Below are 27,874 nucleotides of genomic sequence, written 5' to 3'. Positions count from 1 at the left end.
AAGGGGGGGGGTTGAAGGGGCTATAGCCACCCCAAAATTCCCTGTAGCCACCCCTCCCAGTGCTGCCACGGTCACTGGCTACCCTGCACAGGCAGCAGCAGCTGAGCCCACCCTGCTTTCACCTGCAGCACAGCCCCTCCTTAGCCCCTGACCAGGAAGAGGCTTTACTGGTGCTGCCTGCCAGTGGTTCTGGGGCTGGTTTCTGAGGGAAATCTGGCCCTGCACCATCACAGTGCAGCTGTTGCTGGGGTCTCCGTGGAAACTGGCCCCAGTCACATGAGCAGGGGCTGCTGGGAAATGGAGTCCACTGCTGGCCAGATCTGGCCTGCAGGCTGGACTTTGCCCACCCCGATATAGCTTGTTTAGGAAGGACAGGCAGGGGAGAAAAGGAGGAGGTGTTGCCTTATAGATAAAGGTCATGTACACATGTTCTGAGGTGCAGTATAAAGTGGAAGGTATGCCTGTCAAAAACATCTGGGTAAAGGTCAGAAAGAAGAACAGCAGGAAAAGATGTCATGGGCATCTGCTACAGGCTACTAAACCAGGATAAGGAGATGGACAAGGCCTTTTTAAATTTATTGATGGAAGCATCCAAATCACAGGACCTTGTTCTCACAAGGGACTTTAATTATCAGAAAATCTGCTGGGAGGGAAACACACTACACAAGCAATCTAGCAGATTTTTGGAGTGTTGAGCATTGGTGACACGTAGGGGCTTCAAGCAGGTGCACGTGCACACCCTGAGATTGGCCGCTGCTGCCATTGCTGGCAGCACCTGCAGGTGGTCACTGCTCGCCACCCTCCTCCCCTGCCGCCAACATCGCTGTTGCTGCCTGTGGAAGCTCACCGCTGCCATCACTGCCACCTGTAAGCAGTCGTCATGCCCCCTCGGCCTCAGGAGGCACACAATGTTCATGGTGTTAAGGATAAATTCTAGGTACAGATGGTAGAGGGTGTCATGCTGGGCCATGGGCTGCCAAGTCTGGGGTCACCTCAGGGTCAGGAGAAGCCAGGAAGTCAAAAGCCAGGAGATCTGTCTGGGGAACTGAGCTGGAGATGCAGCGGATCTGGCAGAGTGCAAGGTCAAGAATCTAGCTGGGTCGGATATCCAAGGAATTAATCAGTCATTAGCTGCAGAAGCCAAGAGTACAGAAGCCTAGATACAAGGGTTGCCCAGACACTTTCCCTTTCAGGTCAAGGGTTTATATGGGAAAGGGTAGGAGGTCAGCTGACCTTGGCTGGCCATTCTGGTGGTAGAGAGTGGGTGTGTGCCTAAGCCCAGGTGGCGGATTGGAGCCACCTGTCTCCCTTGGTAGTCTACTGAGGAGGTAGCAGGCCAGGGCGAGCCACTGCATTGGCGAGGTGAAGGTCCTGTGTTTAAGGCTACAGCATGACAGAGAGGCCAGCTTGGGGGTAGCTCTTCCTGACTTGCTAATCACAAATAGGGATGACCTGGTTGTAAAGGTGGAAGGTAAGTTGGGTGATAGTGACTATAAAATGATAGAGTCCAAGGCCCTCAGAGGAAGAACATCAAAATGAAGACACCAAACTTCAGAAAAGCAGACTACAACAAGCTCAGGGAAGTGGTGGATAGGATCCCTTTGCAAGTCAAGTCTGAGAGGAAAAGGAGTTCAGGACAGCTGGCTGTACTTTAAGGAATCTGCATCTAGGCTGCAGAAGCAAGCTATCCTGATGTGGTGGAAGAATGGGAAGTGCAACAGGAGGCCAGCCTGGTTAGATAGGAGTCTCTTTAATCAGTTGAAAGTAAAAAAGGAATCCTACAAAAGGTGGGAAATTAGTCATATTGGTAAAGAGTAAAGAAAATATGCATGCAGGGAGAAAATTGGGAAGGCCAAGGCACATTTTGAGAAAAACTGGTATGAGACTTAAAAGGCAATTAAAAGGGATTCTACAAGTAAGTCAAGAGTAGGAAGAAAACATAAGAACCCATGGGTCCCATAAAGAATGCAGAAGGTGTTCAAGTTATAGATGATGCAGAGAAGGCTGACATATTTACTGCCCTTTTTACTTCAGTCTTCACAAATAGGGGCAGCAGCTACCAGATGATGAGCACAGCTGACAGCAAAGAGGAAGGAGACAAACAGCTTAGAGTAGTGGAAGAATAGATTAGAATTACTTAGAGAAGCTAGATGTTTTCAAGTCATCAGAGCTGGATGATCTGGAGATGCATCCTAGGATACTGAAGGAATTGGCTCAGGTAATTTCTGAGCCTTTAGCAAGCCTCTTTGAGAACTTGTGGAGGTTGCGTGAGGTCCTGGCTGACTGGAAGATGGCAAATATGGCATCTGTCTTTATGAAGGGAAGAATGGGGATCCAGGAAATTACAGACTAGTCCACCTGACCCTGATACCTGGAAAAATCATGGAGCAGGTCCTCAAGAAATCTATTTTAAAGAAAAAAGTGATCAGGAACAACCAGCATGGATTTGCTAAGAGCAGTAGATATGATATACCTTGTTTTTAGCTGCGGAATCTCTGGAAGCTCAAGCTGAAAGACCAGAGGCCGGGTTTGAATGGCCTCTAATGAGGCCCCTTCACAGGGCAACCAGGTACAGGGATTCAACCCCAGCAACTAGACTGTAAGCGCGAGCCTCCACAGACCCAGCTGTAAGTTGGCTCCATTAGCTCACAGGCAAGAGGAGGCTGAAGGGAAAGTTCTTTAAGAGGTGACTGGTGACTAAGCAGGACGAAGAGCCCCCTGTGTCTGTGCAAGCTGTGCAGCTAGGGCAGCTCATCCCAAAGGTGTAGCATGTCCCTCCACTGGCACCATATGTTACCAGGGTCCTGGTTGCATTGCCTGCAGGATCTGCTCTTAGGAGTTGAAAACATTAGCCTGTAGTATAGAGGTGGGCAAAATGGCCAATCTCGCAAGTGGCCAGATTCCATTTCCCAGCAGCCCATGCCTGCATTGAGGTAGCCAGTTTCCATGGACACCCCAGGAACAGCGGTGCTGTGACAGCTTGGGGCCAGGGTTTCCATGGAGACCGGCCCCAACAGTGTTGACAGGGTGCACGGCTGGGTAGGGAGCTGCTGCAGGGCTGGGATCCTGGAGTGGTGACAGCATGGTCCGGAGTCAGGGCAGAGCTGTGATCTGCTGCCTGCATGCCTCTGCCCAAGGAGTGTGGGCAACAGATCACAGCTCTTTTCTGGCTCCAGACCATGCTGTCATCACTGCACGATCCCAGGCCTGGAGCAGCTCTTCACCCAGCTGTGCATCCTGTCAGTATAAACAATATATCAGTGCACCTCTAAAAGTCACATGCCTGTTGTCTGGCAGCTTTATTCATTTTGGGGCCACCCTGTTTTCCATTGGATAGTTACAGAGTACTTGGTTCATTGTGGGGCAGGAAGCCCACCAGTAGCTATCTCATGATTTTTCTTCTAACCCTTCTACAACTCCCCTTTTTTCTGCTGCCTAGCTAGGGGCTGAGATGCCATTTTTAAGCCCCTTCTTTTCTACTACCTCACAGTTTAACTTGCTTGCAGTTTGCAGGTCACTGTCCATGCTATCTGCTGGCCCAAAGCAGACAGCTTCACCTCAGTTTGGGTCTTGGTGGTGAGTGCAAGGGAGCATGATTTAACTCACAACTTGTAGAATCAGCACATCTACAAGAAGCTTGCAGAAAGCTCCAGGCAATGGGGAGTAAAGGGACATGGTGTTGGGACACAGTGGGCGCATCTAAATGTGTGCATTTACTGCTCAGTAACTGAAATTAATGCACAGTACAAGTGCACATCTACATGTGCACACCCGTACTGAGCAGTAAATATGGTGACTTATGCTGACCTGAGCGTAAATCTGATACTGGCATCATGCAGGTATCAAATTTACACTTGATTAATTACTGTGCAGTAACACACATGTAGATGCATTACTCTGCAGTAACACTGTGTATGTGTGGACTGACTTAGGATTAACTTTAGTCCTAAATCAGTCCACACACAGCATTAATGTGCTTTAATGCCTGTGTGTGTAGATGCTCTATTCCTGCTTACTGCACAATAAATTTAAGCCAGCAGAAATGCACATGTAGACGCACCTAGTGAAGAAAAAGAAGGAGGCATACAGCCATGCAAAAGTTTACACCACGAGGTCTGCGAATAGCTCAGTGTCCTGTTTTTTTTTCTTTTTGTAAATGTATTTCTACACTCCTAGTATCATACCACAAAAAGAAAAACTATCACCCGTTACAAAAAACTGCACCTGTGCTGAACCCGTTACAATATCCGCATCACGTGCAACCCACACAAAACAAATAAGCACATGCTGGTCCCTCAGACCAGGCAACACTTCCTTTCCATCCCCACCCTGTTTGTGGGGTCACATAATTCAGGTGTCCTCTCCGTCAGTCATTCCAGCTCCCACTGGAGGACCTGCTGCTGTTGTCGCTGTTGCTGTTGCCGTCCTTGGTTCCACTTGTCCCTTGCTTTTCTTCACTGCCACCGCCCCTGTCTCTGCTTGGGGGACATTGGTTGATCCTGTGCCACATGTCTGTATGCCAGGTGACTTTGCCCATGTCCTCTCCATTCTCCACTACCGATTTCTGGTAGTAGATCCGGAGTTTGATCGGCGCCATTTTCACGCAGCCCACTACCTCTGTGTCCATGTGCCTGTACAACAGGAGGTTCCTGGCCTTCCACAGGGCACTCCTGATGCAGGATGCAAACTGGTCAAAACAGGGTGACGGGTTCCCCTAGTTTTTGGTGAGGTGCCCATACAGCGCCACTTCACTGGTTAGCCGGCTGATGCTGGTCACCGCTTCACAGAGCTGCTTCACCCTTTTCTATACCTCCTTGGCGCAGGTTGTAGAGCTAGAGGAGCTGATCAATTGTATTGGTGGCCCTGTGGCAGTTGGGCCATGAGCAGCTGGGTCTCCCCAACTGCTCAGCATCTTGCTTTTACCCTTGAAGTTTGAGCTGCTCACTTTCTGTATGTAGTCCATCACAGAGCACAGTCTGATCATTGACCCTACAGCTGTGACAGACAGGGCGACAAAGGAGCAGGAGGCTGCTCAGATGCAGACCCCCCAAGCCAGCGTCTGGAAAACACCATCTTTGCAGGTGTCCTTAGAACATTTTCCAGAGCATTTTTGGAAGTAGTGAGGGCAATGCCCCAGCAAGAGACAAATGTGACTGTTGACATATCTCCTCTGGAAGGCACTCTAGCAACTACTGCCATCCTTATCCATATCAGCAGTAACACTGTGTCATTGCAATTTGAATGCTGGCAGCAGAATTAGTGCATCTGCTGTCAATAGTCAAAACATCAGTCTTTTAAACATTACACGTAGTATCTACAACAAGCTGGAAGCCTTAGCAAACATTGGTATAAACAATACCCATTAAAATCTCTCTCACGCTAATTTCCTATCTTATTCATCACATATTTATTGTGTTTTAAAAGAGAACTGATGAAAGTGTGAGAGAGTCCAAAATGCCATTTTTTTTTCCATGGTCACTTGGTCAATTTACTTTTTTCCTCCAAAATGCCCTTGAAAATGTCATCACTTTATGACCCCCACTAAGCACTTGAATCATCTAATACAAACCACACAGGTTTTAGAGAACTCTATCAACCCGCAAAAAATAAAATGTCCGTTGTCCAGGTCAACCATAACTGATGTTGCCATGTTGTGATGGATCTGGATATTAGCCTTATAAAGTATTACTGTCAAAATTGCCTTCAGTCTCCTGACTGAAGGTAATTCATGACTTAAGAAGAGGCAACAAAGGATGGTAGCATTTTGCAAGGGTGTGACTGATTTGAGCACCTAATACTCATTGATTGTTGGGAAATGGAGCAAACAGCAGATGTATGATACTTTCAGGTGATACTAAACTAGGAAAAGCTGCTGTTTATCAGTGAGGATGGATAAACAGTGCAAAGAGCAGAGAGAGACTAGAAGTAATGGAATAAAATAGGTTTCAGCTTGCAAAAAAACAGAATTAAAATGTGTAGAAATGTCCTTTGAAACACAAGCACTGCCTGGGAGGGAGTATGGAGAAAGCAGTTATCTCTAGAGGGGAGAGGGGGCTCTAACTCAGAAATTAACTTGTGCAGCCTGAGACAAATCCAGGATATGATGGTGGAATATGTTGTGTTGTTTGGGTACTGTGTTATAGGAAAAAAGTAGATAAATTTTGGACTCTCTCACACTTTCATCAGTTCTCTTTTAAAACACAATAAAGACTCAATGATCTCCTGAGGTCCCTTCCAGCCCTAATGTCTATGAAATCTATAAAATCTATGTCTATGAAATCTATGAAATCTATAAATCTATGTCTATGAAATTGGACGAAACTCAGAAGAAAAAAACAAGAAAGGTTCTGGAGACTGGAGGGATTAATAGGTGAGAACAGACAGAAGGGCTAAATCTGCCTTGCATGACTAAGTGGCGATTTGGGGGACAACATCATAGTCTGCAAGTGACTGAAAGATTTTAACAGTATAGAGGAAGAAACTCGTGTAGGGCGGAAACTTGGGAGACCAAACAGATAAAATTAAGAAAAGAAGAAAATGTAGGCAGATTGTTAGGAAAAATGGGCTAGCAGTAACACATAGGAGGCTGCAAAACAGACTTAGCAAATTGAGGTAGACAAATAGAGCACGCAAAGTGCTAGAAGATCTAAAATTGTGAAGAAACCTGCACTAGCCGTGGATAAATGGACTGGATCTTTTAGAGTGGGATGAAACAGAAGATACAGGGTTGGGGCTGGGGCTGAGGGCAAAGAAAGTAAAACGGATCTCCCTGCCTTTAACCCTTTCATTTGTTTAGCGGAAGAGCTGCTTTCCTGAGACGGAGGAGAAGGTGAAGCATCTCAAGAGGAAAAATGCAGAGCTGGCTGTGATTGCTAAGCGCCTGGAGGAAAGAGCAAGAAAACTCCAGGAGGCAAATCTCAAAGTAGTAAGTGTTTAAGTCTTTGCAGCCAGATATGGTATGGCACTGCCTGCCTAATCACTTTCTGAAGCTACAGTGTGAGTGTTCATTTTTAGGAAAAAGGGGAGAGTGAAAGGGAATGACAGCTGGAGCTGAGTGGAGGGTGGTGGGGAGGTTATTTTCCTCGCTGCAAGTTTTATTCTCTGGCTAACAGAATTCAGTGGGCCACAGGCAGGCTCCTTGGGAGCATCCAAGCCTTAGCTTCCGGGTGAAGTGAAAGTAGTCCCAGCAATGAGACAGCCCTTCTTCACTGGAACTAGAGAAGGAGGAGAGTCAAATCAGAGCAGTGGTTGCATTTTTGCCCTCCACAGTTTCTGAGACACTGCAGCTGTCATGCAGGGTTGTGGGTGGCAAGGTCTGAGGCCACTTGGGATTGAGGTGCTGACCAAGCTCAGGAGGAGTGCGCAGAATTCAGGGACAAGCTGGGTCAGAAAGTCAGGAGATCAGACTGATAAGCTGGGTCAGGACATCAGAGAGCAGAGTCTAGGAACAAGCTGAGTCAAGAAGCTGGAAGATCAAGCAGCGAGCAGAATCAGAGCACAAGTTGGAGGGAACAGTAAAGTGACCCGGGATCATGTCGAGCCCTGCTACCCAGACACTTCCTGTTATGGGTCACAGGTTTATATGCAGAAGGTGGAGGGTCAGCTTACCACAGCTAGCCACTCCAGTGACAGGGAGTGGGGTGGAGGATTAGACCCTACTGGAGGCTTCACAATAGCTTTATTGGGCCTGGGGTGGCAGGCCAAGGCCCCAGGTTCAAGTCTGTAGCCTGACATCAGTGTGCTTAAAAAAGTACAGAGACATGGATTAGAATGAGAGGCCATGGCAGTGTGTGGGGTGCTGGCAGGAGGTGGGCTGGAAGTTTGTGCCACTGTGTGGGCATCACCCTGTATTATGCATTAAGTGGGCTTCCAGCCTGCTTGTTTCTTTAATGTATACAGGGCAGAAGTTACCATTGGTTTTAAGTGCCAAATGCAATATTAGCCACAGGTCATTTGAAAGGAGCCTGAAACATGGCTGATCTCAGCTGTTCTGTTTCTGATTTAACTGGCATTTATTCTGTCCTTCTCCTTGCTTAGAAGGATTACAATAATGAACTAGCCATTTCTGTGGTAATAGTACATCTGCAGAGACATGGCATGGGACAGAGAACAGAGTGCTAGCCCTCCTGCTATGGGACATGAGTGCCACTGATGAACAGCTCAGGTCTTTCCCTTTTTGTTCAAGGCTTTCCTTAAAGTGTGGTTCTCCAAAGTGGACACAGTCCTTCAGGTGAGGCCTCACCAGTGCTGAATAGAATAGAAGAAACATTTCCTATGTTTTTCATATGACACTTGTTAATATATCCCAGTTTGCTATTTTCTTTCATTGTAACAACATTATACTGTTGACTCATATTCACCTTGTGATCCATTATAATCCCCAGATCCTTCTCTGCAGTACTGCAGCTTAGCTAGTTATTCCCCATTTTGTATATGTGCATTTGATTTTTCCTCCCTAAATGTAGTATTTTGTATTTGTCCTTACTGAGTTTCAGACTTTTCCAATTTATTAAGATTTTTTTAAATCTTAAACCTGCCCTTTAAAGGGCCTGCAATCCCATCCATCTTGGAGTCATCTGGAAATTTCGTAAATTCACATTCAGTTCCATCCTTACATCATTAATAAAGATACTGGGTATGTCTACATGTTCATTAATGCGCTGTAGTTACTGCACATTAAGTTTAGTATTTGTAGAACCAAGTGCTAAATCAATGTACAATAACCGGCCTTACTACTCAGTAGCACCAGCGAATGCCTTTCTAGTGACATCACTGCACAGTAGCCCAATAATACTGTGCAGTAGCTTATTAGCGCTGTTTCTGCCATGATGTACTACTATGTAGCATTATTAGGCTACTGTGCATTTAGTACCTTGTGTAGATGAGCCCGCTGAATATTACAGGTTTCCTTTGCTTTATGCTGTACATGCTTTCCTGGAAAACGGCGCATAACTTGAATTCACATAAAGGGAACCCGCTTTACAATGTAACAAATAGGGATATGTTCCAAGACCTCAACTGTACTGACCCCCAGACCCATTTCTACCACTTTTACAAGACAGTTTTGGTACTACTACTCACCAACACAAAAGCACACACAAGCACAGGGCAGTATCATAATGGGGATGGCAACTACAGAAACACGTGTTGCAGACAACAAGCAAGGAGCACAGATCCACATGGGAGACTATATTGTGGTGCACGTCACTCCCACAATGCACTGCACAAAGCATCTGACTGTGGGTTTCCGCCACACAAATTGTGTAAGAGTGAATTTACCTCGCACGTAATGAACTTTTGGTATAAAGAAGGTCATTGAATAAGAGTGAATTCACACATACAGAATCTGCATAAAGTGAGGGAAACCTGCATCAGACTCAGGGCAGACTTCTGGGGAAACCCGCTTGAAGCTTCCTTCCAGTTTGAAACTGAGTTGCTGATGACTGCTCTTTTACTTTGATTATTCAACCTGTTATACATTCACCTCATAGTAGTTTCATCTTAACTATGTTTCCTTAGGTTATTTATGAAAATATCGTGGGAAACAGTGTCAAAATCTTTGCTAAAATCAAGAAATATCACATCCATTACCCTCCTGCTATCCTCAAAACATGCTAGCATGCCATAGAAAGAAATTAAATTATTTCAGGCACAAGTTGCTCTTGACAAATCCATGCTGACTGTTAGGTATCACTTTGTTATTCTCTAGTTATATTGTTTGTTAAATTACAAATTGATTGTTTGATAATATGCTCCAGGATCTTTTCAACTGAGTTAAACTGATGAACTATCATTCCTTGGGCCCTCTTTTCCTTTTTTTTTAAAAGGAGATTCCTATATTTGCCTTTTTCTCGTCTTCTTGGGCTTGACTTAACTGCCATGAGTTCTCAAAGATGATAGGTAATAACTCTGGAATTACTGCAGCCAATTCCTTGATCACTTAGGGGTGAATCTTGCCTGGCCTGCTGATTTAAAAAGCTGATCGTTTACCCCAGCTTGTTCTGCTTTCCCTGCTCTGATTGTTCTGGCCAGATGACATTTGAACAGTTTGTAAGGACTGAAACAAAAGAGCATTAAATATAGGTACTTCAACATTCTCTCACTGTCTGCTTCCCACTCCATTCAGTAAGGGGCCTACATTTCTTTGATCTTATTTCTAATATAGTTATAGAAAGCGTTTGTTTGTTTGTTTTACCCCTTCACCTCTTTTACCTTCTTGCCTTTGCCAGTGCATTTGGCATTTCTGTCTTCTGTAAAGTACCTTCCATTTCTCCTGTTGAAATGTTACTTGTTTGTGGCCTAACTCTCCAATTTATCATGATTGGGATTTTAATTCCGTTCCCCCAAATTATTTGTCATCCCACCTAATTTTGTGTCCTCTGCAAATGTGGGGACCATATTTGCCACTCTTATCAAAAACTAATAAAAATATTTATCAAAAACGAATAAAAATATTTAGGAGCAGTGGACTAAGACCTGATCCCTTTAGATCCCACTCAATTCCTCCTTCTAGTTTGATATCAATCCCTTAATTACTATTTGTTGCCTGCAGTCTCCTAACCAATTATCTGCCCATCATCTGGTAGTTCTTTTTTAGTTCATAGTTCTCGTTTAGTCATGAGACTGCCACATGGGAATCTGGAAAACTTTACTGAAGTGGAGACACATTATATCTGCCTTGTTCCTTTTATTCACCAATCCAGTTATTCTTCCAAAGGATGAAAACAAATTGGCTTGGCATGATTTGTTTTTTGAACAGCAATCACTTTTTTGTCCCCTAGGCCTTTACAAAGCAATTGTTATAGAATTTAAGTCACTTCCCTAGCATTGATTTTAGACTGACATGTCTATTGTTCTTTCAGTCTCCCTCCCCAACTTTCTTAAATATAGGTATTATGTTTTCCTTCTTCAAGGCTTCCATGACTTCAAGATAGTTGCTAATTACTAATATCTTTCTGTGAGCTCATTAGCTAGCTCCTTCAGCACTCTGTTGTGTATTTTGTCAGGGTTTGTTGGCTTGAATTCATTCAAAAGAGTCAAATAGTCTTTTACGGTCCTTGTCTTCATCTTGAGCTGTAATCTTTCCCCTGTCTCTGTTTACACTGATTTGGCTAGCTGTCTGCTCGCAACGTGAAGGTAAAAGCAAGGTAGTCTTCGAGTAGCTCTGCCTTCTTTTTGTTATCCATCACTAATTCACCATTAAAGAGTGGATTCACAGTTTTTTAAATCCTTTTCTTACTTAAGATGTACTTGAAAAAACAGTCATTGTTTTTAATATCCTTTGCTGCTTGTAATTTATTTTTTGTTTCTGTTTTCCTGACTTTGCAGAACAAGCAAGTAGGAACAGCCTGGTCTAGCTCTTCAGTGACAGTCAGTACTGCTTTTGACTTTTAGGTAGTTAAAAGCATTGTGTATGACAAAGTTATTTTACAATTTGCCTTGTCTTTTCGTATGTATCAAAATACATTTCAGTTGATACTCTGATATATTCTTTAGGAACTTCCAACCCCTATGCATTCCTTTTTCCTTTAATTTATCTATCTGTGGGACCTTTTCTGTTATTTCAGAGGTTGTTTAAATCTGGTTTTCTGAAGTTCTGTGTCCTTGTTTTGCTGTCAATCAGTCTTGAATTTCTTAGGATCATAATTTTTTCTCCATTCACGGTCCCCTTCACTGATGATATTGACCACTTTTATATTTTCAACCTGTTCTTCCCTCTCGGTCAGAACCAAATTTTAGATTTGACTCCCTAGTTAATTCTTTACATTTCTGGTCCAGAAACTTGTCCCTTATGCATCTTAGGAATTTGCTGAACATGTTATTTTTCAGATATTGGGGTAGTTAAAATTTCCCATCATTACTCTTTTGCACCTTTTTAGATGCTCTTGATATCTGCTCAAAAATGCATTATCAACATCTTCTTTCTGATGTGGAAGTCTTTAGGAGAACCTTACCATGACATGTCTGCAATTTTTTACTCCCTTTATCTCCATCAAGATACTCTCAACTTACCATACAACTTGGACCAAGGGGCAAGTGTGTATGTGCTTGACCTATGGTGCAATGCCCCTTTCTCCTTCTCTTACTTAGCCTTCTGGAACAAGCTAAACCCTTTAGTAAAGATATTCCAGTAATGGAGATTACCAAGATTATCAAATCTCTGTACTGCAGATTATTAGGTCACAGTTTTCCTTACATGCTGTGATGTTTTGTGGCCTGTACTCCTTGCATTTATATATAGACATTGAAGATAACTGATAGATAGCCTGCCTAATTTTTTGCAGTACTGTTTCTTCAGTCCTACTAAGGTTTCTTAGCTCTTCTCCAAAATTCAGATCCTTCTCAGCTTTCTCATCTCTTATTCTTACTTTTAAACTAGGCCGTGGGTTTTTTTGCCATCCCCTCCACAGGACCTACTTTAAAATTATCCTTACCAGGTTTGCCAGATGAAGTCTCCTGTTTCCAGGAATGAAAACAAACATAGCACGTTCTGCTTGGATCACAGTTTCTAGTCTGTCTTGGCTCTGGTCACCAGTCTCTACTGCAGCACACCTCCAGTTAAGTGGTCCAGCACACCTGAGAACTGTGCTCCACCATTCCTAGTAGAGGGAGCAAGTGAGCCCCACATGGCTCCCTCTGCAGGGGAACTCCCTACGAGCTGTTCTCTGTATGCTTGCTCTGCTCGCAAGTGGCCTTTTATAAGGCTTTCGGCCCAAACCTTGCTAATAAATGATGGCCACACTCACCTTAGAGAAGAGCACACCTATCTCCCAGCTCCCAGCCTCCAATCAACATGAACAAAGTACACTTGATCAAAGCACGCTGGTTTACGTACCAGTTCACCCACCAGCTCCAGTGAACCCTGCCATCAGACACAGTGTCTGGCTCAGACTACCCAGGTTTGCCAGCTTGTGAGATGTCACCTAGGAAAAGATCAAAACCTCTAGCTCATGAAACTCTTCTGGCAATCCCCCCTAGTCTTTATGCAGCTCAGTTGACAGAAGAAAGCTTCTGCCAGCTTGGCCATGTTGTCCGGAAAAGTGGTAAAAGTGATGAGTGAAAAAACCTCTTCTGCTGACAGAGCTCTGCTGGCCTAGCTATAGAGAAATGGGGGCCAACTGTTTTGGCAGGTATGTCATAAATTAGGTCCACACCCTCAAGTTCCACTCTGATCCCCTTCTCTTGCCCAATTTGCTGCTCTGCTTTCTGTTCCTTGCCATATCTGCCACTGTGCTGTCTGCCCCCTCCCCAGTCTGCTACATGACACACAGAGCCTGCCTTTACCGCCTGTGGCACACATGCCAAAGGTTGGCTACTCTCTGTAATATAGACAAGCCCTCAAATTGGAATCTGCCTGGAAAGTCTATCAATGTACTGCTTGTGTAACTTGTGTTTCTATACTGAGCTCTGTCTCTCCCTTCTGCAATCCCTCACCCCCAGTGAAACTACCTTGCAGGGCTTAGTTTCAGTGGGGCTGGGTTACTCCAGCTACCGAATCAGTCAAACACATAAACACACACATAGATTAACAGAGCATGTCTGAGTGGGCAGGGTTACTCAGCATTTCTAGACTGATACCCTCATGTGCCCCAGACTCAGCACAGAAACAGAGCACATCTGAGCCAGCTGGGTCAATCAGCATTTACAGGCTGGTACCCTCATATGCCATGAACTCAGCACAGAACTTAGGTTACAGAACTGTGCTTAGGGCAGCAATAAAATGCAGTCAGACACATGCACACAGGTTAACAGAGCATGTCTGAGTGGGCAGGGTTACTCAGGATATACAGGCTGAAACCCTCGTATGCCATGGCTCAGCAATTCCCAATCTCTTGTCCCACTTATCCTAATAGTAACTCCCTTGATGAGTAGACCCCACAGGATTTTTGGGCTTTGCAGGAATCTTTGGCTTAGGTAAAAGAAGAATTGCTATAGAGCACATGGGATGGGGGGAGGGTGGAATCCAGGAGAGAGAGAGTATGGCAACCAGCTTGACCATAAAAGTTATTTTATTACCAGCTATATGAAACTTATGATCCTAGTAGTAATAACCATACAAGGAAAAACAAACAAAACAGTTACAGTATTACATGACTTCAATTGGGTATTTTGGGGAAATCTAGCTCAAGTCTGATCAACAAAAGTCAGGTTTATAAAGTAATGCCTGGAGAGAGAGAGAGAGTGTGAGAGCGTGTTGGGGTCTCACCACTCCATGAAGCTTGAACTGGTCGGGGTTATAGGTGTTTGTTGGAGTTTGCAGACAAGCTGCTCAGTTTCAAGTCCAGAGTGCTTGAGATGGGCAGAGCCCCCAGCACAGTCAGTGGAGGTAGTCCAGGCAGAAAAAGGAGAAGATGAAGTCCCAGTAGAACTGGTGCAACATTTGGATCCAAGCACCAGAACAGAAACTTGAGCTTGGGTAGGGTTTTTTGTAGGGAAACAACAATGGTTCAAGGGAGAACACTTATACAAGGTTTGTTTATGGGTAAATGATGGCTCAAGGGAGTATACCAGAGTTGTTTTGTTATGCTGGACAATAGAAGCTGACCACCCCTGGCTGTGGGTGACTGTTACTCTGAGGGGGCTCACAATGCAAACAGGGAGATTCAGTGTTTCGGGTACCAATAAAGGAATCATCACTAGAATTGGTCTGATAAATGCTGAGCTGGGTGTCTGCAGATGTGGGCTGATTAGCATTTGGAGCAGAGATCCCCCATCATGCAGTGCTCCCCTGCTTGTCCGGTCCCAGAGTTCAGTGCAGTCCTTGCCTTGGAATCTCTGGTCTCCATCCTGAATTCTAATGGAGGGGCCTCCTTGTCCCATCCTCAGTGTAAATGAGATTAGGGGAGTTGCCCTATCACCCTTGTCTGGAGGGGTTTAGAAGCGTCTCCCACTGCATCTTCATTGCCTTTTGTAAGTCTTTCCTCTGATCGGTTCTGGTTCAGGCAGCGCGGAGGGAAGGTCAGTCCTTCATGAGTCAGACAGGCCGCGCACTGCACCACAGTTCCCCAAGAACACAGAGCTGACAGGTAGAGGGAGAGGACTGATGGGGAAGAGCTGTAGACTAGCTTGGGGAAGGAGAAGAGGAGTTGGGGAAATGGGCCTGGGGAATTGGAACTGGAGCCCTGCTTGAGGAAGGTGGTGTCTGTGGTTTTCTAGGGGAGTGGGAGCATGTGTGGGTCTGGAGAGAGCAATTGGGTTTAGGGGTCACAAAGGGCATGTAAGTCACACACAAGTTAGGAGTGTCAGAGTGTGGGTGGGGGAGCTCCCAATCAGTGTGTGGGCACACAACATTAGTGTGTTGAATTTCCACCATGATACATGCACCCAAAAAGTGTGGGCTGCAGGTGTTTCTACCTGTCGTCTTCCTACCTGCCTTTGCCACAAAGTTGCAAATGGCAAAAGTTGCAGGTAGAAGTCTTGCTGTCACAGGAGCCACTAACCCATATCAAAGGGAAAGGTTTGCACCTGGATCAGGAAATCCAAGTGCTATATTGGGGTGTTGTTGCTCTGCTCTTCCTGGGCCTTAGAATTCCCACCTAAGGCAATGGAGCCATTATACTTTGCTTTCCAAATAGTACTGGACTTTGACTAAGTAATGTGTCTTATTGGCAAGCTTAGTGAGAACCTTGCCCTTAACCCTACACCTGCCCCTACCAGATATAACTTCTCTTTGGGAAAAGGCAGGTGGCAAGCAGTAGGCAGAACAGCCTGGGGGAGTACTGCTAACAGAACTGGTCAGAACATCTCTATCCATTTGTGATGTTCAGTTACCCTGTTTCTTTACCCCTTGTGTCAGTCTCCTATGTATCAAGGAACCCGGGTGCAGGCTTGGGGGAATAAAATTAAATAGGTACTTCCTGGACACCAAACTTTGGTACTTCCTGGGTTTTGTGCTGACGTTCCTCCTGCCATTCCTAGGAGAAGCAAGGCAATAATCACTGCTATTTCTATACATACATAAATATACCTATACACACATATGTGCGCACACACACACACTCTGTGTGTGTGTGTGTGTGTGTATAATCACATTATAGGAGCTGTGTCCTGCTCACTTAAATTCCCCCACCCCCTTTGAGTCTGTGTCTCTTTGGAAATGCCCACTGTATGCTCCCTGTGGGGGAGGCCTTGCTTTGGCAAGTTCTCTGTGCAGTGCACGGCACCCTTCTTGGGGGGTATAACTGTACAGAGAGCAACAATGTCTCACAGGCACTGCTGGGAAGTCTGAAATGTAGAAATTACATGTTGCATGTAAAGCTAGGAGTGGTATCTTTCTCTTTTGAGGCGGCACAAAAAGCCTCAATGAGATGATCACCCTAACTGTATGATCATCAAACACGTTTCAATGTTGACATATGAATGGGTGTTTTATTACCTTAGAGAAACATGTAGAATGGACGTTGTGGTTCCCAGCTGGTTGGGTTTTAATAGACCACCCTTGTGCAACAGAGGATTGAATAAGAGGCGTCTGTGCCTGGTTTCCAAGGCAGGAATATAGTGAAGGGCATCCAGGAGTTGGTGTTATTTTGCTAGCAGCTGGTTCCAGTGTCCTGAGAATGCTACAGTACACTGGGCCCATGGGATAGGGCAGGGCTTCAGAGCATAGTGATCCTGCTATTGGACAAGATACACCATACAAAAGCAAAAGTCTGAATGGTTTTCTTTATATGATGGCGCAGCCCGTGACTTCTCCAGGAGGAAATTCACCCCTGGCTAACCAGTCAGGCACTGTGTGCCCTCTGACTACCTCTGTGATGATTAATAATGACACCACATGTGTTGCTGTTCTCTCCCTGGCGTAGGTAAATGCTCCAGTGGCTGTGAAGGGCTCTAGCCTTGAGCTGTGTAAAAAAGCATTTGCTCGCCAACGTACCAAGGACCTGACGGAACAAGCCAGTGCCCTCTTGGCAAAAGATAAACAGATTGGAGCTTTGCAGCAGGAGTGTTGGGAGCTGCAGGCAAAGCTTACATCAGGGAAGGTGAGAGTTTTTCTGGAGTTTCATTCCTTGTTTAGGAACAAAGTGTTTTAAGTGGTGCAATTGGCCAGTAACAGAAAACGGGGCTCTGGGAGCCCAGTGTGAGGCAGGGAATCCCACCTAGACACTGAAACCATGAGGCCTGACAGCTTTTGATGTGGGGGCCAGAGCAAAGAAGGTGGGAGTGTCCTGGATCCACTGAAGATGGAGTTTGTGCAAGAGAGACTTGGCTGTGATTTTGGTGACCGGATAGGCCTGAGATATTGTATTTAGTGCTAATCCCCATCCCTCTTTAAAGGAATGTACCAACCATTGATATGTTACCCTCTGTCTATTCCCCTCTCTTCTCTACTTCTTGAGATGCAGGTCACAGCCGTGATAGAATATAGCCATGAAAAGTACCAGTATATTGATAACTGAAAACATGAGCAACATTCCTGCAACATTAAGGCTGAGATGCACACAAATCTAGTGATGCTGAGATAAGGTGGCCATAACAACCTTAACACTTCCACTGGCATATTTGATGTGTATTGCAATGTGGTCTCTTGTTACATAATCACATGACATTATATGGTAATAAACTATCCTAAGCAGCTTGCTAGTTTGAGAACATCCGGAGAATTCTCCCTAAAAGAGATCTACCTAGGTGCATCTACACAAGACACTAACTGTACAGTAGCCTAATAATACTGCGCAGTAGTGCATCACAGCACAAACGGTGATAATACGCTACTGTGCAGCATTATTAAGCTACTGCGCAGTAGCATCACTAAAAAGAAGTTTGCCAGAGCTACTGTGGAGTAACTGCAGTTACTGCATATTTATTTGATACTTGATTATACACGTACTAAATTTAATGTGCGGTAACCACTGTGCATTAGTGTATGCGTAGATGTACCTCCCGGAGTGCTAAACCCTGCCATTTCATGCACAGAGAAGCTAAGTGAATAGTTTATAACATATACTTTAGTTTATAAATTTTGCTTTTTTTTGTCACTGAATTAATGAACAAGCATTTTGTTAGTGTACTTGGTATCATAAACCTTGGTTTGCATCTGATTAGAGATGAACACTGAGACTGCCAGACACAAGGTTGATCCAGTTCAGGCCTTGTCTTTGATCATGGCCAGATCCAGATGCTCTGAAGGAGGGTGTGAAAACCCTCTAGTAAGCTGATCTGGGATAACTTCCATGAAGGATTCATCCTGACCTCTAATAGGCAGAGGATGCCTTCGGCCCAGAAACAGGAGGGTTTACTTCACTTCCAAAATGCTTGTCACCATAATTAACCATTATAACTCAATCATTTTTGTCTTGCCTGTAAAGGTGCAAGCCCTCTTTAAATACTGCTAAATTCTTGGCTTGGCAAGAACCAATAACTATCAGTTTAACAGACTTATTACATAATAAAGTGAGGCAGTATTCCTTGTATTTTAAAAAATTTCCTGCCTTTTAATTTCTTCCTGTTCTTGTTTTATGAGGGTCCTGTCAGCTGTATTTTGTGATTAATGTGTTAATTGTGCAATAAATTGCAAATTTATTCAATGGAATGTTAAATTATGCAAATTTATGGCATGGTATAAAATGGCAAACCAGTCACAAAGATGTTCTATATTTAATATGGAACATCTTTGTGACTGGTTTGTATCATGCTTTAAATTGAACATAGTACATGTGCCCTACACCTGAAGCTGGCTCCTGCCCAATCTTGATAGTCAGTTGATAGGATTCGGCAGAGGGAAACTGCTGGAGCCTGGGACACAGTCTTCCCTGTCTAATCGCCACAATCAGGCTAGGGACAGCCCTAGGTCTTGAACTAGGATCAGGTACTTAATCCCAATTGGCAGCCTCAGAGTCCTGGGATCAGGCAAGTGGCAGCCACAAGTCTTGGTTTGGCTAGTTCAGGCCTGGCAGTAGCACAATTGGGATCTGAGGAATTTTATGCCCCATTCCAAAAATTGTACATCTTGCCATACACATCCAGGACATGCGATTTTTGGGATTGTGCATAACAGTTCTCAGATCCCAGTCATACTATTATAGTAATATCTTTCAGGAGCCTGAGACAGGGAGATTATAAGTTCCTGATATCCCTTCTCTAGACCTTCACAATGTTAGACACTTTTATTATGGTCCTTCTTATTGCCTCCCTGAGCATCAGTCCTTTTTCTTTTCACTGTGTTTTTGCCAGACCCTTCATCTTTGATATTTCTTGCTGCTTTCCTTTGAAACCTTCCAATTCTGCAATTAGGAAGAAGTTTGTTGGGAATCTTTTCCCTTCAGAAAACAAGCTCTTTTGCTTGCTTATCTAGATTGCATAGTTTGTGTTCTGGGACTAGAGGGGAGTGGTTGCTTGGGTCCAGCCCGAACATTCACAGCTGCCAATTCAGTATGATTTCCATGAATTTGTGGCATGACTGGTACCAGATCTGTCTAATTTAAAGTTAGCTTGGATATCTCTGCACTATGTGCAGACTTAACCTTAACTTCATCCTCCACTTACTCAAGTGGAGCAGGGCCTGAATGCTGAACACCTGCAAGATTGAGCTCTGATAATATAATGACTAGGACTGAGGTACTGCAGTATATTTATTATTTAAAAAAAATCTCTGTGCAAGGAACATATGCAAGTTTTCCAAGCCCAAAACTGAAAAGTTAGGATATGTGGAGTTTAGGTTGTCCTCACCTGGAACCATCCAAAATAATAGTCCTGGCTTTTCTTCCTGATTGGTGTGTACTGCATATAAAACAAGTAGTCCCTGAGTGGTTCACTTCATTCCTTCCACTTCTTTCCATGGAATTTAACCTAGCACACAAACACAGAACAAGATCTAGTGGCTGGGAGTTGAAGCCAGACAAATTCAGACTACCATTTTCATAGTGAAGGGAATCATCCATTCAAATACCTCCTTTAGGTGTCTTGAATTCTGTCACTTGAAGTCTTTATGTAGTAATTAGTTTTCTAAAAGATAGCTCTAGTGTGAATGATGGCATTGTGTGGAATCACTAGGTATCTGGTTTGTAAGTAGGTCAGACTGGATGATCTGCCAATTCTTTCTAGTGTCAAAATCTATGAATTATTCATCCACATCTGAATATATTTTCATGGTGCCAGCAACAGGCAATTCACTGACCTCAGTGCTAACCCCTTAGTAAAGTCAAGTTAATTTCTGTAAACCATAGGGGCGCTAGACTTCCTCAGTGAAAGAGAAGATTTTTCATAATATGAAATGCCAAGCCACCTAAATATGAGGTTGAAGGACTGTGAGAAATTGAAGAGGACCCTAAAAAACCTACATAAATAGGATTCAATTTCATGTTTGCTGAGGATACTGCACAAGGTAATGTACATGAATAGGAGCAATTTGAACTGATCAGACACATTGATGACCTCTAAACTGATCCCAACCACTCAGGAGAAGAAGGTAGAGTTATCACTCTGACCTGCAAAATAGAAACTTCTGGTCAATGCATAGCAGCAGTGCGCAAAGCAAAGCGGTAGGCAACCCTAAGAAAGGGACAGGGGCCCACTAAGGATAAATGATTCCAGAAATGACTACAGTAGATTCTAACCAACTGAAAACTATCTGGAATGGCATTAATGCTAAATATTTCATAGACTTGAAAACTCCTTTAGAGAAAATTCAATCTCCTGCAGCAAAGGAGTTATATATACTACTGATGAATTTCACAGCTGTGTTGCTACAAACATGTCATTGTTGGTGTGAGGGCTTGGGCTTCCCCTCTGTGCCACTTGCTAGTTGAGCACTAGGCAGGACAGGCAGTGTGGACTAGGGCATGTCCAAGGGAGCTATGCGAGGTGGAGGGCATGGGAGGGTAACTGCCCTGGGGTTTTGTTACAGTGGCAGCAGCAGTAGAAGGACTGAGCTTCTGCTTCCTGATCTGATACCTGGCAGCCACCTCCTGAGCAGACTGCTTTTTCTAGCAGAAAGGAGAGATATATTGCACAATGCTGAAACCATTCATTGTGCACCCTACCAGGCCTAGGTGTAACAATGAACAGAATATAGTTTCTAATCCTAACTCACTCTGTGATGTAGGGGCAGTGCCTACAGCAGTGTGCCTCAGTTCCCCCCATCGAATGGTGATAATGATCTTTACCTCACTCTCGTTCAGTTATGCTGATAAGGTGCAGAGTGTTGTCAGAGCCAGTCAGACCGAGGTGAGGACAGACTAAAGATTTCACAGATTCTCCACTTTTGAGGTGATCCCCATGACTATCAGTTTCCTGGAGGAAGGGGCCTTATCCTTGAGCAATTCTAACAAACACTGCTAGAGAACTAGTCTTTCATGTTTTTTGGCCTGTAAAAATAATTGTTTTTACTGCACTTTGAGGAATGCAAACAAATTGGTGGAAAGACTCGCATGACTTTGTACAAATAAATTTTCCTAGTTTCCCTTCACTGGCTGCTGGGGGGCAAGGACAGGGGAAGCCAGCCTTCCCAAGTCTGTGGTCCAAACACTCTTCTCCACCCACCAGGTTTCTTAACTTTTGCAAAACAAGCCACTTTATAGAGATAATTTAGGACATCTTCTTTGAGATCATCTTTCTACTGTCTCAGTACTTAAAAAATGCTAACCCTTTCTGATGCCCAAAGCTGGCTAGAATCATGGCAGCTTTCTAATATACAGACTGAATCCATCAGCCAGTAGTCAGGCTAGCTCCATTTTGTTGGAGAAACAGAGAAAGTTGACCTGGCACGCTCCCTGCTGGTAGTTACCATACATGCATATATATGTAAGTGCTCTCAAGTGCCCCTCAGCACTGAGGTGGTTGCTGTGGCTTTATCTGCTAGCTTGTTCCCCCTCTGGGTGCTGTAGTCATCTATTGACACAAGTGAGTGTCAGAGGCACAGTCAAGTCCTTTAGTGTTTTGGGAGTATGTGCTAGTCACAGTGCTTTGCTTTGGGGGCCATGCAAACAGAAAACTCTGCATGCTAAGCTGTGACAGAGTGCAGGTGCATTTGTGCTAGTGTCTCTTGAATAACACTCACTCAATTCATGAATGAAACCATTGTCCTCTGACATTTTCCATCCTTTTGACTCCAGGGCTACTTCATGTTGTTGTGTTTGATTTTCCCTTAGGAGGGTCATCATTGCCTGAACCTCATTGACTTTGATCATCTATTGCGGGAATCTCAGAAGGAAGTGTTACGGTTACAGAGACAGATTGCACTGAAGAATTTCAAAGAGTCTCTACATTCCTCTAAATCCAGTTCAGAAGGCTCCTTCTCAACTGCTGCTATGCGCTTGGGACCATCTGTGCCAATGCCAAATGCCTGCATAAAAGATTCTTCAAAGGGGGTTCAATTAGGAAAGCTGACACTGGCAACGGAAGCGCATAGGAAGGTGAGAGATCTGGGTCAATGATCGGAAGATTTTGCTAATTAATTAGGCAATTAACAAATGTTCTTATAGAACTTTTTCTGTTATATAAATACTAAGAGTATTGAGGTCATCCTATTCCCTGCTGCCAGTGGATATTGTAGGTTTTTAAAATGACTTTTTCGTTATTCGATGGTATTCTTAAGTGTGAGAGAGTGTTGGGTGTCATGTAATGAAGAGAGAGAGGCCTGGTTGCTGTTGTAAACCCAGTATGCAAGTCATGGAGTAAACTCTGTGGCATGTGTAAGTATAGTGAAATGGCATTGATGCAGATACAGCTAGGTGAGTGTATGGTGTGGGACTGTTCTATTTGTGCTTCCTTAGCTTTGCAAGGCTTCCATTAAAAGATAGCATAGTATTTCATTAAACATTTTCCCCTTCAGTAGTTGATGTAATTGGGTTTCCTTACTGTCTAGACATTTTTGAAAACTTGAATGAAGCTGGGTAAGCCAGAGTGGGAGTTTGTATGTGCTTGTAACAGGGGCAAGCCAAAACCTAGCATAAAATTAATAAATGTATCACCTTGAAGCTAACAGAAAGCAAATCCAACCTGCCAGCCTTGATGTCCAACTTAGTAAGCCTTTAAGCAAGATGTGTCTGCATTATTTTCAGTCCTAATATAACCTATATATGAACAGCTGCTAAGACTGACATTTGCTGTGACTACAAATGACAACAATGGCTGGAACTTGGTCCACAAAGTCCTGAGGCACCTCTTGGCTTTGTTAGTTGGCTTGCAGTCTCTCTCTGGCCTCAAAATATTTAATTTTTTGTAGAAAGTTGAACAGCTCCAAGAGAGGAGACAGACCCACTCTGGAAAACCTTATTATATGGTAAAGGGAAACTGAGTTTCAGTTTTCATTTTAACTCAAATAGGGTAAGTCCCAGATGAGGGTGCTAAATAGTGGCTTGTCATGGCGTGGGGACCTAGGAGCGGCCTTGATTTCCCTAACGTCCCCTACCGTGCCAAGTAGGTGATTCAGCACCCTTTTTCTCGCCCGCCACGTCTTTGATGTTGTCTAAATTTTATAAAGAAGGCTGCCCTTTGTCCCCTTGGACACGGTGCTATGTTAATCCTGTCCCCTGTTCTATATGGAGTGATGGGTGCACCCCAGCCTTATGGGCTATGCATGCCTCCGACCTCCCTTGTAGCATGCCCCAAGCCTCGCCGATGTACCTGATGTTGTCTGGTCAATTTCCTTCCTGTGCCCTAACTGGCGCTCCTGGGCTTGTCACGCAACCGGTGCCCTGACTGGCACCCCTGGGCTTGTCACGCAACTGGCGCCCTGACGGGTGTCCCTAGGCTTGTCACGCAACTGGCGCCCTGGGCTTGTCACGCAACCGGCGCCCTGACTGGCACCCCTAGGCTTGTTAGCCCTCTCGGGCCTGCTCAATATGTCTGCCCCTCTTAGGCCCGCTCAATATGCTCGCCCCTTCTTGGGGCTCCTCCGCATACAGACGGTGCCTCCCTGGGTCCTGTCTCTCTGTGCACTTGCCCTCCCCAGGCTTTCTGACCGCGCTCTCGCCCTCACTGGGCTCGTCTTTATAACAGCACCTCACCCTGGGTTTCACTTCACATATGCCCCCTGGGTCTTAACATGAACCCCCTCCAGGCGTCTGGCTGGTGCCCACACTAGTGCTCCTAGCAATTGGGGCTCAGGTGGCCTTAGCCGTGCCTGGCCCCTCCAAAATTGTCTGTTCCCTTTCTCAGGGTTGGGACAGTGCGCCCTTTAACTATGGTGCCCTGCTGGCACCAGGGCCTCCACCACTGCGGAGCCCTACTGAGCTTTCCCAATACTATCTCTCTGGGTCAGGACACCCCCAAAGTGCAGCACCCTCTGCAGTGCTGGGAGCACCCCACTTTACTGGGGAGCTCCTAATGAGGCCTCCTCCACCCCTACAGCCTCACCCGGTCCTCCGGTGTAACCATAACTAAACAGAACCATAAGCCAATTGGCTGTAACACAACAATAAGTCTCCTGGCTATAACATACAATCTAGGCCCACCCGGCTTTCCTGCCAAACCTTCCAGTCAGGGTTCTCTCGCCCCGTACCATGGTGCAGCCACTCAAGTGCTCGGGCTGCTCTGCTCGACTCAGCTGCAGGGCTCTGGCTCCTCAGGCTGCCAGAAAGGAACAGCCAGCCAGGCTTCAGCCTGGGCTGTTTATAAAGGCCAAGCCCGGCCCCCTTCTGGTCAGCTGACCCACTGCGGTTGCCGTGGCGACCAACACCTGTTCTCATCATGGACACGGCACCAGAGTGCCCCTGTGACATGGCTTATGCCTGTTTTTCCTGTTTTTTCTTTTTTACAGATGAGTCCAGGTGTCAGATCACAATTCATGACTGAATCTAAACACCTGTATTTAGGGGTATTTTTACACATGCTCTGGGACGTGATGCTGGGTGCTTTAGTTAGAGAGCCACACTAATTAAAGCGCCCATGCATCACATGTATCTGCATCTCCATGTGTCCCCATGCTGAAAAAATGACAGCAGGGCGTTTTGAACTAAAACTGATCAAATGTGTTTTATTTCAAAGTGCCCTGTCACCATTTTTTCAGTGCGGGGATGCACTGAGATGCTGAGACATGCAATACGCAAGGCTGCAGGAGCACGTCAATTTACACGCTCCAGGAGACTCAATGCAGGCTCTCCGCTAGGGCTGTGCAAAGCTTCAGTCGCTGATTTGATTTGGAGGAGATTTGGCCCAATTCAACAGCTGAATCTCCAAATCTGAATCGAATCAGGAAACCCATTAATTTCTCCAAATTGAATCGGAACTCTTGGAGAGATTCAAAGATTTGGACATAGTTTGAAACAGTTTCATATGTTTTATATAACATATAACATATAAACAGTTTTACATGTTTTTTTCTTATATACCTCAAGGTGCTAGGTGGCTTGTGAATGCTGAGAATGGTCAGGGGGATGGAGTTTCCCACAGGAGCAGTGGGGGTCCCCAGCATGCTCAGCGGTGGACCAGAAGCACAGTCAGTCCACTTTGGGGTCTGCCACGGGGTGTGTGGGGGACCCCCCTGCCCCCCAGCTCGGTAACTGGTGCCTCCTGGGTCTGGGGGGGCACCCAGGGTCCCCCTGTGGCTGATCGCTGATCGGGGGGGGGAGGCACAGGGAACCCTCCCGCATGCTCGGCAGCAGACCCAGAAGTGGACTGAAAGTACGTCCGGTCCACTTCCGGGTTTGTCACCGAGCATGCAGGGGGCCCTTATGATATGCTCCATCCGCCCCACAATCTCCGCGTTTATGAACTGCGCCTGCTATCTTGAGGTATGTATAAAAAACATATAAAGCTGTGTCTATGGCCAAATCACTGATTCTCCGAATCAGAACTGAAGATTCGGATTCGGCCACATCGAATCAGGACAGTGATCTGAATCAGCGAATCGAATCACTGCCCCCCAAATCAGGCCATATCAGAATCGAATACAGTCTGCTTCACACACCCCTACTCTCTGCATGTCTGTAGGAGCCCTAGGTGTTTGAATCTTTTGTTTCATAGTTTCATAGTTATTTAATAGTTTCATAGTTTCTAGAGTCGGAAGGGACCTGAGCAGATCATCAAGTCTGACCCCCTGCCATGGCAGGAAAGAGTACTGGGGTCAAACGACCCCAGCAAGGTGTACATCTAGACTCCTCTTAAAGACCCCCAGGGTAGGAGCCAGCACCACTTTGCTTGGAAGTTGGTTCCAGATCCTAGCCGCCTTGACCGTGAAGTCGCACCTCCTGATGTCTAGTCTAAATCTACCCTCACTGCCAGCTTGTGTCCGTTATTCCTGGTCACTCCTGGGAGCGCTCGAGGGAACAGGGACTTCCCCAATGCCTGCTGGTCCCCCCTGACTAGTTTGTAACAGGCCGCTAGATCCCCCCTCAGCCTTCTCTTGTGGAGGCTGAACAGGTTAACCTGTTTCCTCTGTCTTTCCCTGCTGGTTAGCTTAGGTGGCAATCCACTTAATTATTTTTTTAATCTCTCTCCCTTAGATGTCTGAGGGCTTTTGTTACATGTTAGCTGGCTTCTGTAGCTCTTAACCCCTGGATTGTCCACACATTAACATCTGAAATTAGTTTTAAGTAAATTTTAGGTGGCTTAAAGTTATGCCACTCCAGGTTTATCTCTGGGTGCGGACAGAAGTGACAATTTTCATTCAATCTGGCTACAGAAGGCAATTTATAGCCGTGACCAAACACAAATGCATGGCTGTAAACAGCTTAAAAAATGTTTGATCTGGTGAAAATTTGACCCCTTGTTGCATGATAAAGATGTTTCAAAATGTGCTGTCTGTTGTAACTTGTGTCTGGGAAGCACCCAGCCTGTTGCTGTTTTCAGAATGGGAGGGGGCAAAGGGAGCAGAGGGAGTTCAGTTTGGGGTTTTTTTGGCTGCCCCCGAGGGTGGGGCAGGTATACTGGAGTCGTTTGAGGTGCAGAGACTCCAATTGACCCACCTGACCCTTCAGTGCTAGCTGGGGAGCATCCTCTGCTGCCTTTCCCCACTCCCATTCTGAAAACAGCAGGCACTGGCAGAGAGCCCTGGCTGTTGGTATGGGAACCTGGCTGCAGGCTCCCAGCCAGCTCGATTCCCCTCCCCCCTGGAACCAACAGTGAACTTCAGTTTGGTCTGGGGTAACACTGTAACTCAGAATGCTTTGCAGAAATTGTTCTGAGTTACAGCTGGGAGCTGCACTTCTGTCTGCACCCTCTGATCCACGTTACCCAGCTCATGTTGCATTAATGTGTGCCCTTCCCCACAGATGAGCTGCTCAAGTTGAAGTCTTTCAGTATCCCAGGATGCAGTGTCCCCTCCCCCACCCTCCTGTTCTTTATGGACAGACTTTTTACCTTTTGAATTCTGCTGCCCAGGGGTGGTTCTGGCATCAAGCCGACTCCCCCTTCTGTCCCTGGGGGTGTGATTTTTTTTCCCACTCCTGTGGGTGCAATCCTGTGCAAAAAGCCTGCAGAGCACATGCCAGCTAGCCAGTTCACAGGACATAGACAGGTCCAGGAGTGGAATTTAGGGGGGTGGGGAGTAGAAAAAGGTAGGTGTCTGGACTGGGTCCTCATGAACTGGGGCTTCTATCCTAGGGCAGGGGCAATAGCTTCCCCAAAAGCATCTTTCCTCACCACTCCCACCACCTTGCCAACACAGCAAGCATAACCAGCACCTCCACACCCCAATCCAAAACCTCACTTTATTAAAACATGAGATCTGTTTAATTTAATTCCCCTTTAATTCTTTTTACTTCTGTTTTACTACTTTTTATTTTATCCTTCAGTGGCTGGCTTCCTTCATTACCACCCTTCCTGCATCCCCATTTCCTTTCTACCTCCCATTTCGTTACCCACCCCTGTTGCCGGCACAAGGTGCCCGAGGGAGGCAACAATTGGGTTCGTTGCCCGGTGTGCATCGCGCCAAATAAACACACTGGGGGAGAAGCAGACAGAGTTTATTTGAGCTCAAGTAAAAGGCACAGGGAGA

The 27,874-nt window shown here is 45.4% G+C and overlaps 1 protein-coding gene across 5 annotated transcripts in view; it reads left to right on the top strand.

Annotated features, from left to right (window-relative positions):
• Window positions 1-27,874, top strand: part of TSPOAP1 (TSPO associated protein 1) — a 112,305-nt gene that overhangs the window by 2,720 nt on the left and 81,711 nt on the right. For all 5 annotated transcript variants that reach the window (XM_019546459.1, XM_019546458.1, XM_019546457.1 and 2 more), the window contains exons 2-4: window positions 6,797-6,925; window positions 16,803-16,979; window positions 22,086-22,349. In XM_019546459.1, the coding sequence (XP_019402004.1) occupies window positions 22,245-22,349 (105 nt within the window). In that variant the 5' untranslated portion in view covers window positions 6,797-6,925; window positions 16,803-16,979; window positions 22,086-22,244. The remainder of the gene's footprint in view (window positions 1-6,796; window positions 6,926-16,802; window positions 16,980-22,085; window positions 22,350-27,874) is intronic.

Source organism: Crocodylus porosus, unplaced genomic scaffold (genome assembly GCF_001723895.1).
Source record: "Crocodylus porosus isolate Cpor-Errol unplaced genomic scaffold, CroPor_comp1, whole genome shotgun sequence".
Lineage (NCBI taxonomy): Eukaryota > Metazoa > Chordata > Crocodylia > Crocodylidae > Crocodylus > Crocodylus porosus.
This window is presented reverse-complemented; position numbering and strand designations above follow the sequence as displayed.